At 36.8% G+C, this 13,514-nt stretch overlaps 1 protein-coding gene across 11 annotated transcripts in view; it reads left to right on the top strand.

The window, feature by feature from the left end:
• The window catches only part of NMT2 (N-myristoyltransferase 2), a 68,468-nt gene that overhangs the window by 43,189 nt on the left and 11,765 nt on the right, over nt 1–13,514 (top strand). For 10 of the 11 annotated variants that reach the window (XM_045588328.1, XM_036460656.2, XM_045588331.1 and 7 more), the window contains one exon: nt 11,271–11,441. The exons of the other annotated variant lie outside the window; for it this stretch is intronic. In XM_045588328.1, the coding sequence (XP_045444284.1) occupies nt 11,271–11,441 (171 nt within the window). The remainder of the gene's footprint in view (nt 1–11,270; nt 11,442–13,514) is intronic. 11 annotated transcript variants of the gene reach the window in all.

Raw genomic sequence — 13,514 nt, 5'->3', positions numbered from 1 at the left:
TCTCATCGACGTTTCTAGCTCTCTATATCTCTCCCTTCCTCTCTGTAAAAAATCAATAAAATATATTTAAAAAAAAAAAAGTGCCAGGGTCATCATTCTTGGGTTTCACGACCTGGCAGTGGGATCAGAAGCATGTTCTTCTCTGTGTCTTAGCTGTTGTTACGGAAGTGGAGCTTGAACTAATGAGCTCACTGCCTCTCTGAGAGGGCTAGCAGGGAGGGGCAGTGTAGATCAGAGCAGATGGAAATAAAAAACGCAGTGACATGAAGAAGGAGGGCGCACACAACCTGGGGAGGAAGGAGCAGGCCTCTCAAGCTACGGGGCAAAAAGGAAATGAAGAAATAGGAAGATGTTCAGAGAAGTCACACTGTTATCATGACAATCAATATTTACTGATTCTTTTGAAACAAGAAACAGTTTATGGAAATGGCCAAGACCCAGAGCAACTGAGGGGCACGGTCACAGGGGCACAGATGGCAGTGAGAAAAAAGAGCACCACACCCAGCTGAGATGAAACACGCCTTCTGTAGTCATGTTCATTCTCAACATCCCCCTTGCCAGTTGTTTACTGCTTTGCTACCTGTGAGTTGAATTTAAAACTTGAAGCATGCCTGTTTTTCTCACTAGAGGCTAATGCTCTTCTACTTTGGTTTCCCCAGATTTCAGCTTGTTGATTAAGGCACTCTAGTTTGTATCTACGGAAAGCAGCCACTTACATGTAGGTTGCCCAAAATGGAATGAAGAATAAGGAGTTTTAGTACCTATCATGGGCTTATTCAGGATGATTAGAATTTGAGCTGCTAACAGTGTTTTGACTTGACTTTGTCCATTAGCCTTTATATTTTTGAACAAGAATCAATCAACACAGATAATAGTTGGTAAAAGTCACTGTTAGGAATTGGTTTTTATTTCCCCAATAAACTAAAGTTTATAAAGGGTTCTCACATATGTTATTCAGTATACTAGAGGCCCAGTGAATGAAATTCGTGCACTGCAGAAGGGTGTCCCTCATAGCCCAGGACCCCTCAGGGATGTCCACCTGCCAGCTTAGGCCTGCAGTCAGACATCCCTCTCGCAGTCCGGGACCCCTCACTCCTTACCACCTGCCTGCAGCAGAGGCAGGCGGGAGAGGCTCTTGCCAGCTGTGAGCCAGGCTTCTGGCTGAGTGGTGCTCCCCTTGTGGTGCACTGACCACCAGGGGGCAGCTCCTACATTGAGCGTCTACCCCCACCCCACCCCACCCCCATGGTCAGTGTGAGTTCCACTGTTTGGTTGATTTGTATATTGGGGTTTTATTATATAGGATAGGATTCTTACAAAAACCTTTTGAAGTTGGTACTTCTTATTCCCATTTTACAGATGAAAAGACTGAGGCTTGTGAAGTTTGACACTTAGGGCATGTCATTAATAAGTGGTGGTTTTGGGATGCAGGCCCCAGACTTCCATTTTTTTTGCCTGTTAGATCTCTTTGCTTCTGCCATTAACTCTAACACACCTCTTGGGGGGCATCATTGCTCAGTCCTACCAAATGTCTCTCTGTATAGACTAGGGGTGTCGAACTCAATCAGAGAAGGGGCCAAAATCTAAAATCCAGCCTAAATCGCGGGCCGAATGGTTTATTGAACAGTCATAAACTGTCATTGTGATGGAAATGCAGCAGAGTGCAGTGATGACAGCGCGGTGCGGGCCACATTGCAAGGCCTGGCGGGACGGATTTGGCCCGCGGGCCTTGTGTTTGACACATGTGGTATAGACATTAGAGCAGGCGTCTTCAAACTACGGCCCGCGGGCCACATGCGGCCCGCAGAGGAGTCTGATCCGGCCCGCCAGGTTTTTTGGGCAGTGAGCGCAGCCGAGGTGTTACAGTAGGAATTAGTAGTTCATATAGTCCGGCCCTCCAGCTCTCTGAGGGACCGTGATCTGGCCCCCACTTTAAAAAGTTTGAGGACCCCTGCATTAGAGTGTAGGTTAAGAAAGGAAAGGATGATTGTCCAGGTCCAAAAAGTTCTCATTGGCACGTTCCAATCATAGAGAAGGGAAGAAAGATAAAGAGTACATAAATGAGAGAAAAAAAAGAGGGGGTAGAAGAGATGAAAGTATAGAATTTGGAAAATTGGAAGGTGCCAACTGCAGTCTCTTGAGTTAGAAGCTGGACAATGCAGCATACACCAGACCTCCTCCCTCATGGGCTCAGATGGATGCTGCCTCCGCTAGCAAGCATGTCATTTAAGAATAGGTTTGTATTATTAAGCCTAAAGAGAACAACTTCGTTGAATGCAACTTTTGCTCTGTGAATGTCTTATTTTCTGATTCATTATTACTGTTTCTGCTTATGATGCTGCTTTATGTCTTTTCGTAGACTTCTGAATACAAGTTAACATTCATTGTGGCCAGCATCATGCTAGACATTGCGCTTCTGTAGACTCATTTATTTATTTAGAACAATCATAGGCGGGCAGATCCCTTTCCCTGTTTTGTAAAAGAGGACATGGAAATACTAGACTCGTTTGCCCAGTTTAAAGTTAGGACAGAACTACCCAGGAGCCCATGCCATTAACTACTGCTAACTCAAATACTAAAGTTTTTCCAAGAGTAATGCATTTCTCTACCCTTTAAATGCTGGTTTGTTTTTAATTTGTTGTTGAGCATTTCCAAACAAAGTTGTATTCTTTTTGTTAGATTATTTAAAAACAGGTAAAGAACGGGATTCAGATTAATCTCCCAGCTTTCTGCTGTGTTGCAAGGACACGCTTGTGAAGACATGTGAAGACACGCAAGATATTCTAGATTTAGTAGCAGTAGACAATTTTTTTTTAATGTTTAGTGTTCTACTGCTCCTTTTTTTAATCAAATAAATAACCATAATCACTGCTTACATCTCCACTCTGGAATCTTGCCTCTAAAACAGACATGCCTCATAGTTTGACATACAACACTGCTTCTGTTTTTTGACAGACTCTGAGCTTTATTTCCTTATGCTCTTGTAAGCAAATGTTACACACATTTCATATACAGATTCCAATGAATAAATGCATATTAGTTGGACTGTGGAAAAGTAAGTCTGATTGAGATACAGAATTTGCTGATGAAATTTAAGATTTTCTCAGTTACTAGAAAATAGTTTTTGTGTTTTATTAAACACTCAGAAAACATTGCCACTTCACTCTTTCAGATTATGCCAAAGTTACCATTTTTATCTAATTTTTGTGTTCTCCCCATCTCTTCCTGAAGACAACAGCTATAATTTGAGTGTTTCTGGTTTACATTTTAAATTTTATTTCATGCTTCTCTAGATTTTTTTTTTTTTTTTTTTAAGAGTGTGTAACTTCACAATGTCAGAAAGAAGCAGGTTTAGGCCCTGAGATCCATAAGCCATTGTTGGTCAGCAAAAGTAAATATTCTCCTGTTTCTTAGGTCCTTTTATAGCTGAGTAGTCTATTCTCTTCTGCTTTACTGCTTGTGTGAAAACTTGGAAGTGCTTATAAATTGCTAAGTTTATATACTTTCTCCTGACTATTTGCCCAGGCTTACTGTTTCATTGTGTTTCTCATCTACATCCTACTACCCAATTTTCCAATTTTCAGAGTCTTGAGGTAGCAGTTCTGAAAGTGGTTGATATGAATATATGGGTTTTAGGTGTGGGCTTCTATGTTATAAGATCTGTATATTGCACCATTTGTCCACCACCCAAAGTCAGATCTACTCCTGTCTATTAAGACCCCCTTTCCCCCCCACTCCTTTTCCTCTGGTCACCTACTGCTGTTTGTGTTCACGAGTTTCAGTTTTATATCCCACATATGAGTGAAATCATAGGATTCTTAGCTTTTCCTGACCAACTTATCTCTCTTAGCATAATGTTCTCAAGGTCCATCCATGTTATTACAGATGGCGTTATTTCACCCTTCCTTATGGCTGAGCAGTACTCCACTGTGTGTATGTACCACATCTTTATCTAGTCCTCTATTGCAGGATACTTTGGTTATTTTCATGTCTTGGTCACTGTGAGTAATGCTACAATGAACATAGGGTGCATATATCTTTGCAAATACATGATTTCGAGTTTTCCAGGTATAAACCCAAGAGAGGGATTGCTGGCTCATATGGTAGCTCTATTATTAATATTTTTAGGAATCTCCCCATAGTGGTTGTACCAGTCTACACTACCACCAGCACTGAATGAGGGCTCCCTTTTCTCCACAACCTCTCAAACACTTGTTGTTTGTCTTATTGGTAATGGCCAAATCTAACAGGTATGAGGTGGTATAGCATTGTAGTTTTAATTTACATTTTCCTAATTGCCAGTGAGGTTGAACATCTTTTCATATATCTGTTGGCTGTTTGTATTCTTGGGAGAGGTATATTTTCAGGTCTTCTGCCCACTTTTTGATTAGGTTGTTTGTTTATTTGATGTTGAGTTTTATTAGTTCTTTATATATTGTGGAAATTAAACCTTTGTCAAAGCTACTGTTTGTAAATGTCATATCCCATCTGGTTGGCTATCTCTTTGTGTTGTTGTCAGTTTCTTTTGCTATGTATTAGGTCTAGTAATAATTAATGTCGTTTTCTAATACTTTTTTAAATAGAATTTATTTAAACAATACAACAAAATTTAATCAACAATATAGTTGCCGTTGTTTTCTACTACTTGTGCCCAACGCTCAGGAAGCATTTTAATCCCTCTGTTGTAAAATTCTTGTGATTTTGATGCAAAAAATTCGGTCAATGCATTTTTGAGGCATTCTTCATTATTAAATTTTTTTCCAAGAAGAAAGTTTTGCAAAGAACGAAACAAATGGTAATCGGAAGGGGCAATATCAGGAGAATATGCAGGTTGAGGGAGAACTTCCCATTCCAACTGGCGCAATTTTTCAGCAGTGATTCTTGCAGTATGCGGTCGTGCGTTATCGTGGTGAAGAATTACGCCCTTCTGATTAATCAGCGCAGGTTCTTTTTCTCTTAAAGCTTGGGCTAACCTTTCCAATTGTGCACTATACACTGCACTTGTAATGGTTTGGGTAGATGGTAAAAGTTCATAATGAAGAATTCCTTTAAAATTCCACCAAACACACAACATCACTTTTTTCGCATGCAAGTCAGGTTTTGGCGTGGGCTGCGGAGCCTCATTTTTGTCCAACCATTGAGGCCGCCTTTTCAAATTAACATACAGCACCCATTGTTCATCTCCAGTAACAATTTGCTCTAAAAACGGCAAACGGTTTTGACGAGAGAGGAGCGAACTGCAAATTGTGACTCTTTGATTACGGTTTTTGTCTGTCAGCTCATGAGGAACCCATTTTCCAAACTTTTGGACTTTGCCAAGTGCACGCAATTGATTGGAAATTGTTTTTTGTGAACAATTTAAAGTTGTCGCAAGCTCTTGTTGGGTAATTTGAGGATTTTGCACCAAAAGAGCTTGAAGAGCTTCTTGATCAAAATTGGACACATGGCCTCGACCACTCTTGTCATCTAACGAAAAATTTCCCTCGCGAAATTTCTCAAACCAACGCTGGCATTTTCTGGCGCTAACTGCATCTTGACCAAGAGCACTACAGATGTTTTTTGCAGCCTCACTTGCTTTTCTTCCTAATTGGAACTCGTAAAGCACGAATATGCTCTTCATCCGCCATCTTCTTAGCCCTAGTTTTGCAACAAAACCAAACCAAACACAAACTTTTTCAAGCAAAACTTGTTAATTGCACTTCACACGTTCTGTAGATACCACGTGTTTGAAGGTTATGTCAATACAAGTCAACGCCAAGCAAGATTTTAAACGAATGTTAAAAAACAGCATTAATTATTACTAGACCCAATAGAAGCTTTTTAGTTTGATATAATCCAATTCATTTACTTTTATGTTTGCTTCCTTTGCCTTCAGGGCCAAGTTCATAAAATGTTCTCTATGACAAAGGTCCATAAGTTTGGTACCTATATTTTTTTCTATGTAACTTATTGTTTTGGGTCTTATATTTAGGTCTTTGATTCATTTTGAATTAATTTTTGTACATAAGGACAAACTGTAATCCAGTTTCATCCATTTGAATGTGGCTTTCCAGTTTTCCCAGCATTATTTATTTAAAAGACTGTCTTTACTCCATTGTGTATTTCTGGTTTCTTTGTCAAAAATTATCTGACCATATACATGTGGTTTTATAGCTGGGCTCTCTTCTGTTCCACTGAGATGTGTGTCTGTTTCTCTGCCAATACCATGCTGTTTTGATTATTGTAGCTCTGTAGTATAATTTTATTTTAAGTCCAATAGCATGTTACCTTCAGTTCTTTTTTCTTAGGATTGCTTTGGCTATTTGGGGTATTTTGTGGTTTCTCATTCTGTTTCTTTAAAAAATGACATTAGAATTTTGAGGAGGATTGCGTTAAATCTGTATACTGCTTTGGGTAATATGGCCATTTTAACTATACTGATTCTTCCAACTATGAACACAGGCTATTTTTCCATTTTAAAAGTCTTTCACAGTCTTTGTTAAGTTTATTCCTAGGTATTTTATTATTTTGGTTGCAATTGCAAATGGAATTTTTTCCCAATTTTTTCTAAAGTTTTTTGCTAGTATACAGGTAGACAATGGATTTTTGCACATTGATTTTATCCTGCAACTTAACTATATTTTTTTATTGTTTCTAATAGTTTTTTGGTAGAGTCTTCAATTTTTTGGAAAAGTTTGAGAAGGATAGGTTTTAAATCTTCTTTGAACATTTCTCTGGTGAAACCATCTGATCCTGGACTTTTTTTTTTTTTTTTTTTAATGGTGGTTTTAATTTCCTCACTGCTGACTGTTCTATTTATTTTTTCCAATTCTCCATGATTCAGTCTAGGATGGTTATATATTTCTAGAAACTTACACATTTCTTCTAGGTTATTGAATTTTGTGGCATATAATCTTTCATAATATTCTAGTATCCTTTGTATATCTGTGATGTCTGTGGTAATTTCTCCTCTCTCATTCCTGATTTTGTTTATATGGCTCTTATTCCTTTTTTTCCTTAGTGAATTTAGTTAGGGGTTTGTCCATTTCATTAATCTTTTCAAAGAACCAGCTCTTCGTTGTATTATTTTTTGTATAGTCTTTCTGTTTATTTAATTCAATTCTGCTCTAATTTTTATGATATCCTTCCTTCTTCTGACTTTGGGTGCTTTTGTTCTTCCTTTCCTAGTTCTATAAGGTGTAATGTTAGGTTGTTTACTTAGGATTTCTCTTGTTTCTTGAGATAGGCCTATAATGATATACACTTCCCTCTTATTACTGCTTTCCCTGCATCTTAGATTTTTTGACATGTTGTATTGTCATTCGCATTTGCCTCTATGTATCTTTTGTTCCCATCTTGTATTTTGTATTTGACCCAGTCATTTTTAGTTGTTTGTTGTTTAATTCCATGTATTTGTGGGTTTCTTTACTTCCATTTTGCAATTGATTTCTAATTTCAAGGCATTGATATCAGAGAATATGCTTGGTATAATTTCAATCTTCTGGAATTTATTGATGCTAGTTTTGTGACCTAATATTCTTGGAATATTCTTAAGAATGCTCTACATGCACTTGGGATGAAAGGTTCTGTAAATGTCAGTTATGTCCATTTGGCCTAGTGTTTTATTTAAGGCCAATATTTCTTTATTAGATCTTTCTAGAGGAGTATTAAGATCCCCAACTAGGGTTGTGTTTTGATCTGTTTCTCCCTTTACTTCTGTGAGTAGTTGTTTTATATATTTCAGTGCTCCCTGGTTGGGTGCATATATATTAAGAAGTCTTATGTTTTCTTGATGTAGTGTCCCCTTTATCATTATAAAGTGTCCATCTTTGTCTCTTATTATCTTTACATCTATTTTGTCAGATATAAGTATGGCTGCATGTGCTTTTCTGTGGATGTTATTTGCTTGGAGAATCATTTTTCACCCTTTTACTTTGAATCTATCAGCTTAGCCAAGAGTTCCCAGCTGCAGGGCTGCATCTGCGGATCAGGTGCACTTTCCTCCCTTCTCATCTTCCCCTTTATTCTCAGATGCCCATCTTTTGATGTTTCAATGTGCAGGTCTCTCAAGGGTGTGTCTGTGTTAACCTGTTAACCAGGGAGTTCCCTTTTTAATTATGCAACCTGTAATGGGCGCATACTCTTTCACTAGGGCTTATCAGTACGTCACACCCGGAGGACGTAATTTTATATTATTATTTTTTTATTTATACTTAATTAAAATAAATGAAATATATATTTTTTCATTTATTTATATAAATAAGCACAAAGGAAAATACAAAATTACAAACAAATAGAAAAGAATACCAACAACAAAATGGAAACATCGAATTAAAAAATTATAAATTTTACAAACAATTATAAAGATTACAAAAAATATATACCATCCCTCTCAGGGCGCAACATATATTTCAAGGACGTATTCATACGTCCTACCCGTTCCCGATATTGTTTACGTTTGACGTATTTATAGGTCCCGCTCAGTTAACAGGTTTTAAGTAGGGATTTCTTTGTTGAATTATAGTTGGTTAATTTGTTGAAATTTTAGGGGGAAAGAACAAGGTGCACTCTCACACCGCCATTCCTCTCACATCACTCAACATGAGAGCCTTATATATTCTTTTGTTTTAAAATTTCTGACTTAACTTCTAGTATGACAAATATGGGTGGATATAATCACGTTAGTAGAGCTCTAGGGAAGTATGCAATAACCTTTCATAATATAAAGGGGAGGCTAATAGTTGCTTTCAGGATGTGGACTTTGGTGATTGCGCAGTGTGAATATTGAATGCATGACAACTATGTTGAAGAAGAATGTTTTGCTTTAGAGAGAAGCTGGCAAACCTTTTCTTCATTTCTGAATGTTCTCTATTAACATATCATGTGTCCTATTGCTTTCATTGATGAAGCTAAGTGCTTGGTATTGTTGTTACTGAACCAGTAACAAAAGAAAAATGTCTAATATTGAGAAAGGCTATTTAAAATTTCCAAAGTCATCCTCATAGCAGAAAATAATCTTTTTTATTAATGACTGCAGTATGTATCCTATAAGGTTTTGCTCTTCTGACTAGCATTTAGAAATATATATTTATTACATTTAACAGTATTTGGAAACACATAGGTTCCCTCTTCCCGTGAACTGCAGTCTAAAAATAATACCAATACTAAAATTGGCTTAGTGGGGAAACAAAAGAAAAATGTAATTTCACACCTGGTTTGCATATAAATGCCACACCACAGAAGTGTCATCTTTACTTAGCCAATGGTGACTTTTTTTCCATGTAGCCTTCACCTCACTTTGTAAATGATTGTGATACAAAACATAGGAATTCATTTAACACATATCCAAGCTGTTATTGCCCTGCTTACCTGAAGGATTAGCCTAGGATGGAAACCTGGACCTGGAGATTTCTTGTCCTTTGGCTTTGAGATCCACAAAAAGCCTGAAGTACAAGTTCTCTATTAAATGTTAAAGACTTAAATTCTTTCCATTTTGACTATTAAACTGTTTTAGCTGCATTACTATGTATTTATGGATTACATAAATCACAACTGAGTTGTACATAGTAAATACTCAGCGAAGAATTATCGAGTCTGTAAATACAAAGAACACACCTGCCATCTCCTCCCCCCCAATCAATAATCAATCAGCATTCTTTGTCACAGAGCCTTAGAAACATCAGCACAACTAACATCAAACAGAGCCGCATGCAGATGAAAACCTATTTTCCACCTTGGGCTTCTGCTATACCAGTGTTTTTCAACCTTTTTTGGGCAAAGGCACACTTGTTTCATGAAAAAAATCACGAGGCACACCACCATTAGAAAATATTAAAAAATTTAACTCTGTGCCTATATTGACTATATATAAAGTAATTCTCTTGAATAGGAATCAAATAAACACAAAGAAAGTATTTTATAATTACTTTATTATGAAATATTAAGTAAACAAAATAGTGAAAAATTATAAAATTCTTGTCTTGTCTGCACCTACGGCACACCAGGCAACATCTCGCGGCACACTAACAGCGGTTGAAAAACGCTGTGCTATACTACTGATCTAATTTTACCAGTAGAGGCAGCTTTTAATTTTCATATATTTAGAAATATTTAAGATGGAAAAGATAGAGTAGCAATACAAGTTATCGCTTAAATGTATCCACTATTTCTTCAAGAAAAAAAAAAAATCAAGTGAACTGGGAAAATGAAATTGCATGTCTAAGTTTTCAGTGTTTTGTTTGTACAAACTAACAAATGGCATGGGTTTTTCACTTCCAGGTTTAAGTGTCCTGGTGTCCAGACAGTTCCTAGAGAGCTAAGTGATGTCTGGAGCTCTTGTCAGGATAGGAAGTTGAACAAATGCAAATGTCCTGACCTTTAGGTTTATCCCTGTGACCTAATGGGAAAATTGTGATGCTTTGGAAGAAAGGACTCAAATGTATATTTGATCACCCTTAATCAAAAGAATGCATGAGAGAACCAAACAGTCCTTGGCAGCCAGCCATTTGCCTTCAGAAAATTCTTGGCTATTCAAACACTTTCCTTCCCATTCTGATCAATATTATTTCATTTTTGTTGCTCACGAGAATAAAATAGCTATATCCTGTTCACAGGCCATTGAATAAAATGTTTCTCAACTCTTTTTGGCTGTGTTTTCAGACTGTCAGACAAGACAGTGTTAAAGCCCACTACTCCAGAACACATGCTGAGCTTGCTCTGCCCTACCGTGTAGGCTGCTAAAATTCTTGGCATTGGTATACACATTTTGTTTGTGTCCTGGGCAATATTGACTAAAGACCTGGCACACAGAGATAAGGTATAACACATGGTCTAGCACAGTGGTTGGCAAACTCATTAGTCAACAGAGCCAAATATCAACAGTACAACCATTGAAATTGTTTTTGAAAGCTGAAACCGACCTCTGCGCATGAGCCACAAAGTTTCAATCGCACTTTATGTGTGCACCCGCTTGTGGTATTTTGTAGAAGAGCCACACTCAAGGGGCCAAAGATTTGCATGTGGCTCACGAGCCGCAGTTTGCCTACCGCTGGTCTAGCATATAATCTAACTTAGTGCTCCTCATACTTTAATGTGTATACAGATTACAAGGGAAGCTTGCTAACTTGCAGGTTGTAACCTGATGAGTCTGGGGCAAGGCCTAGAGTCTGCAGTTCTAACAGGCTTCTCTGTGACGCTGACACAGCTGGTCTGCAGATCACAGGTTAGCACAAAGTGCTTTTTACTTCTCTATATTTAAACTTCCCAATTGGTTTTGTTTTCACTCCTACAAGGTGACAAAGACTTCAGGCTTGAGACCAATGGAACCGAGAGATGTCAAAGCAATTCGAGAATTAACCAACAGTTACCTGAAGCAGTTTCACCTTGCCCCGGTGATGGATGAAGAGGAAGTAGCCCACTGGTTCCTCCCCCAGGAGCACATTATTGACACGTTTGTAGTGGAGGTAAAGATAAGATGATATGATGGTTCAGAGAAATATGAAGATACTATATGCCACTGAGTTAGGTTTCCAGAAAGATCACTCAGTGCCATCTTTCTTCTTCCATGACTTGCTGCTTCTATACCAGATTTCTGCTCACCCTGCTAGAACCAGGTTTTCTTACCGTTTCCATTACTAGAAAAAAGCACACTTTACTACTTATGAATGGGAAATCACTATACTTTTCTGTTGCTACTGATCTTTTAATTGCTTTTCTCATTTTGCAAAAAAGCCAATTTGGATGACCTCCTTTGTGATAGATACATTCCAAAGTTTAATATTCCTTTGGTTTTGCAAAACTGGAACTAAACTGCATTTGATTGAGATTAAACCACTTAATTCAACCCTCCTTGTTCAAGTGAATGAAGGAAAAGTTACAGTTTAGATTTTCTGATTATTGGTTCTATGAGTTTAACAGTGATTTTTAAACCATGTTTTCAAAAGCTTAGAATTTGTTATGCAAATACTACTTCACTTAGAAGGTCTTTTGGTTGAAGTAAGTTGAAGTTGAGAAGTTGGGATTTAAACTCGTAATTACCTGGAGGAGAGAAAGAAGCAAAGAGTTACTGTAGTGGTCCATTCGCTATTTGTTATGAGAATTGAGCTGGAAGTGTATTTTCAGCATTGTCAGGCATTGTCTGAATGTAAAATTACAGCTAAGTTAGGGCAGTAATGGTAGGAGTAGACAGAGTGAATTCAAGGACTTTTCTGAAAAACAATTGAGCAGTCTTTGTTTTTAAACTTTTAATTTTGAAACAGTGCTGGAGTGGATATCTTTGTGTACAAACCTTTATGCACTTACACAAGTTTCTCCAGAGCAGCAGTTCTCAGTTTTCTTTTTATCCCAGGACTCGTTTACTCTTTTAAGAATTATTGAGCTTTTTATTTTTGTGGATTATATCTACAAATATATACTATATTCAAAATTAAAACAAATTTTAAATATTATTTTGTAAGTCAGATAAAGCCAAATATCATATATAATGTCACTTATATAGGGAATCTTTAAAAACAAAACAATCTCATAGGTTCAGATAACAGATTTTTGGTTGTCAGAGGTGGGAAGAAGGGAATGGATGAAAGTGGTTAAAGGTATAAACTTCCAGTTATAAAATAAATTGAGTTCTGGGGATGTAATGCACAGCATAATAACTATGGTTAATGATACTGTATGTATATTTGAAAGTTACTAAAAGAGTAGATCTTAAAAGTTTTCATCACTCGAAAAAAAACTTGTAACTATGTGAGGTGATGGATATTAAGTAGACTTATTGTAGTGATCATTTCATAATATACACATATATCAAATTATTTTGTTCATATGAAATTAATATAATGTTATACAACAATTATATCTCAGTAAAAAAAGAAAAAAAATAATTGGGGAAAAATCTATTATTTAATGACCATATAACAATAGTAAATCATTACATTTACCTAAATGACATATTTTGTATGACAAATAACTTTTCCAAAGTAACAAAATTAGTGAAAAGAATGTATTATATTATTGCAAATATCTTCTTAAATGTCTGATTAATAGAAAACAACTGGGTTCTCACATCTTCTGCATTTAGTCTATTGTGATATATTATTTTGATTGAAGTGTATGAAAAAAAATCCTTCACACAGAGTACTGAAAATATGAAAAAGAATGAATATTTTAATAGCCTTTTTAGGTAATTGTGGATATTATGTATCTCAAATCATATTAATGAACTTTTGATACTGTTAGATTAAAATCCATTGGTTTTTTTGTTAATCTTCACCTGAGGATATTTTTTCTACTGATTTTTTTTTTTCGCTAGAGTGGAAGGGAGGAAGAGAGAGAGAGCAAGAAAGAGAGAAACATCAATATGAGAAAGATACATTGATTGGTTGCCTCCTGCATGATCTCCCGCTGGGAATCTAACTTGCAACCCAGGTACATGCCCTTGAACTGGAATTGAACCCTCAACCTTTCAGTGCATGGGCCAGTGCTCTTAACTACTGATCCATGATGGTTAGGGCAGTTCTAATAGTTTTTTGGTGGAATCT

The sequence above is a fragment of the Pipistrellus kuhlii genome, unplaced genomic scaffold, assembly GCF_014108245.1.
Source record: "Pipistrellus kuhlii isolate mPipKuh1 unplaced genomic scaffold, mPipKuh1.p scaffold_m20_p_1, whole genome shotgun sequence".
Taxonomy (NCBI): domain Eukaryota; kingdom Metazoa; phylum Chordata; class Mammalia; order Chiroptera; family Vespertilionidae; genus Pipistrellus; species Pipistrellus kuhlii.
This window is presented reverse-complemented; position numbering and strand designations above follow the sequence as displayed.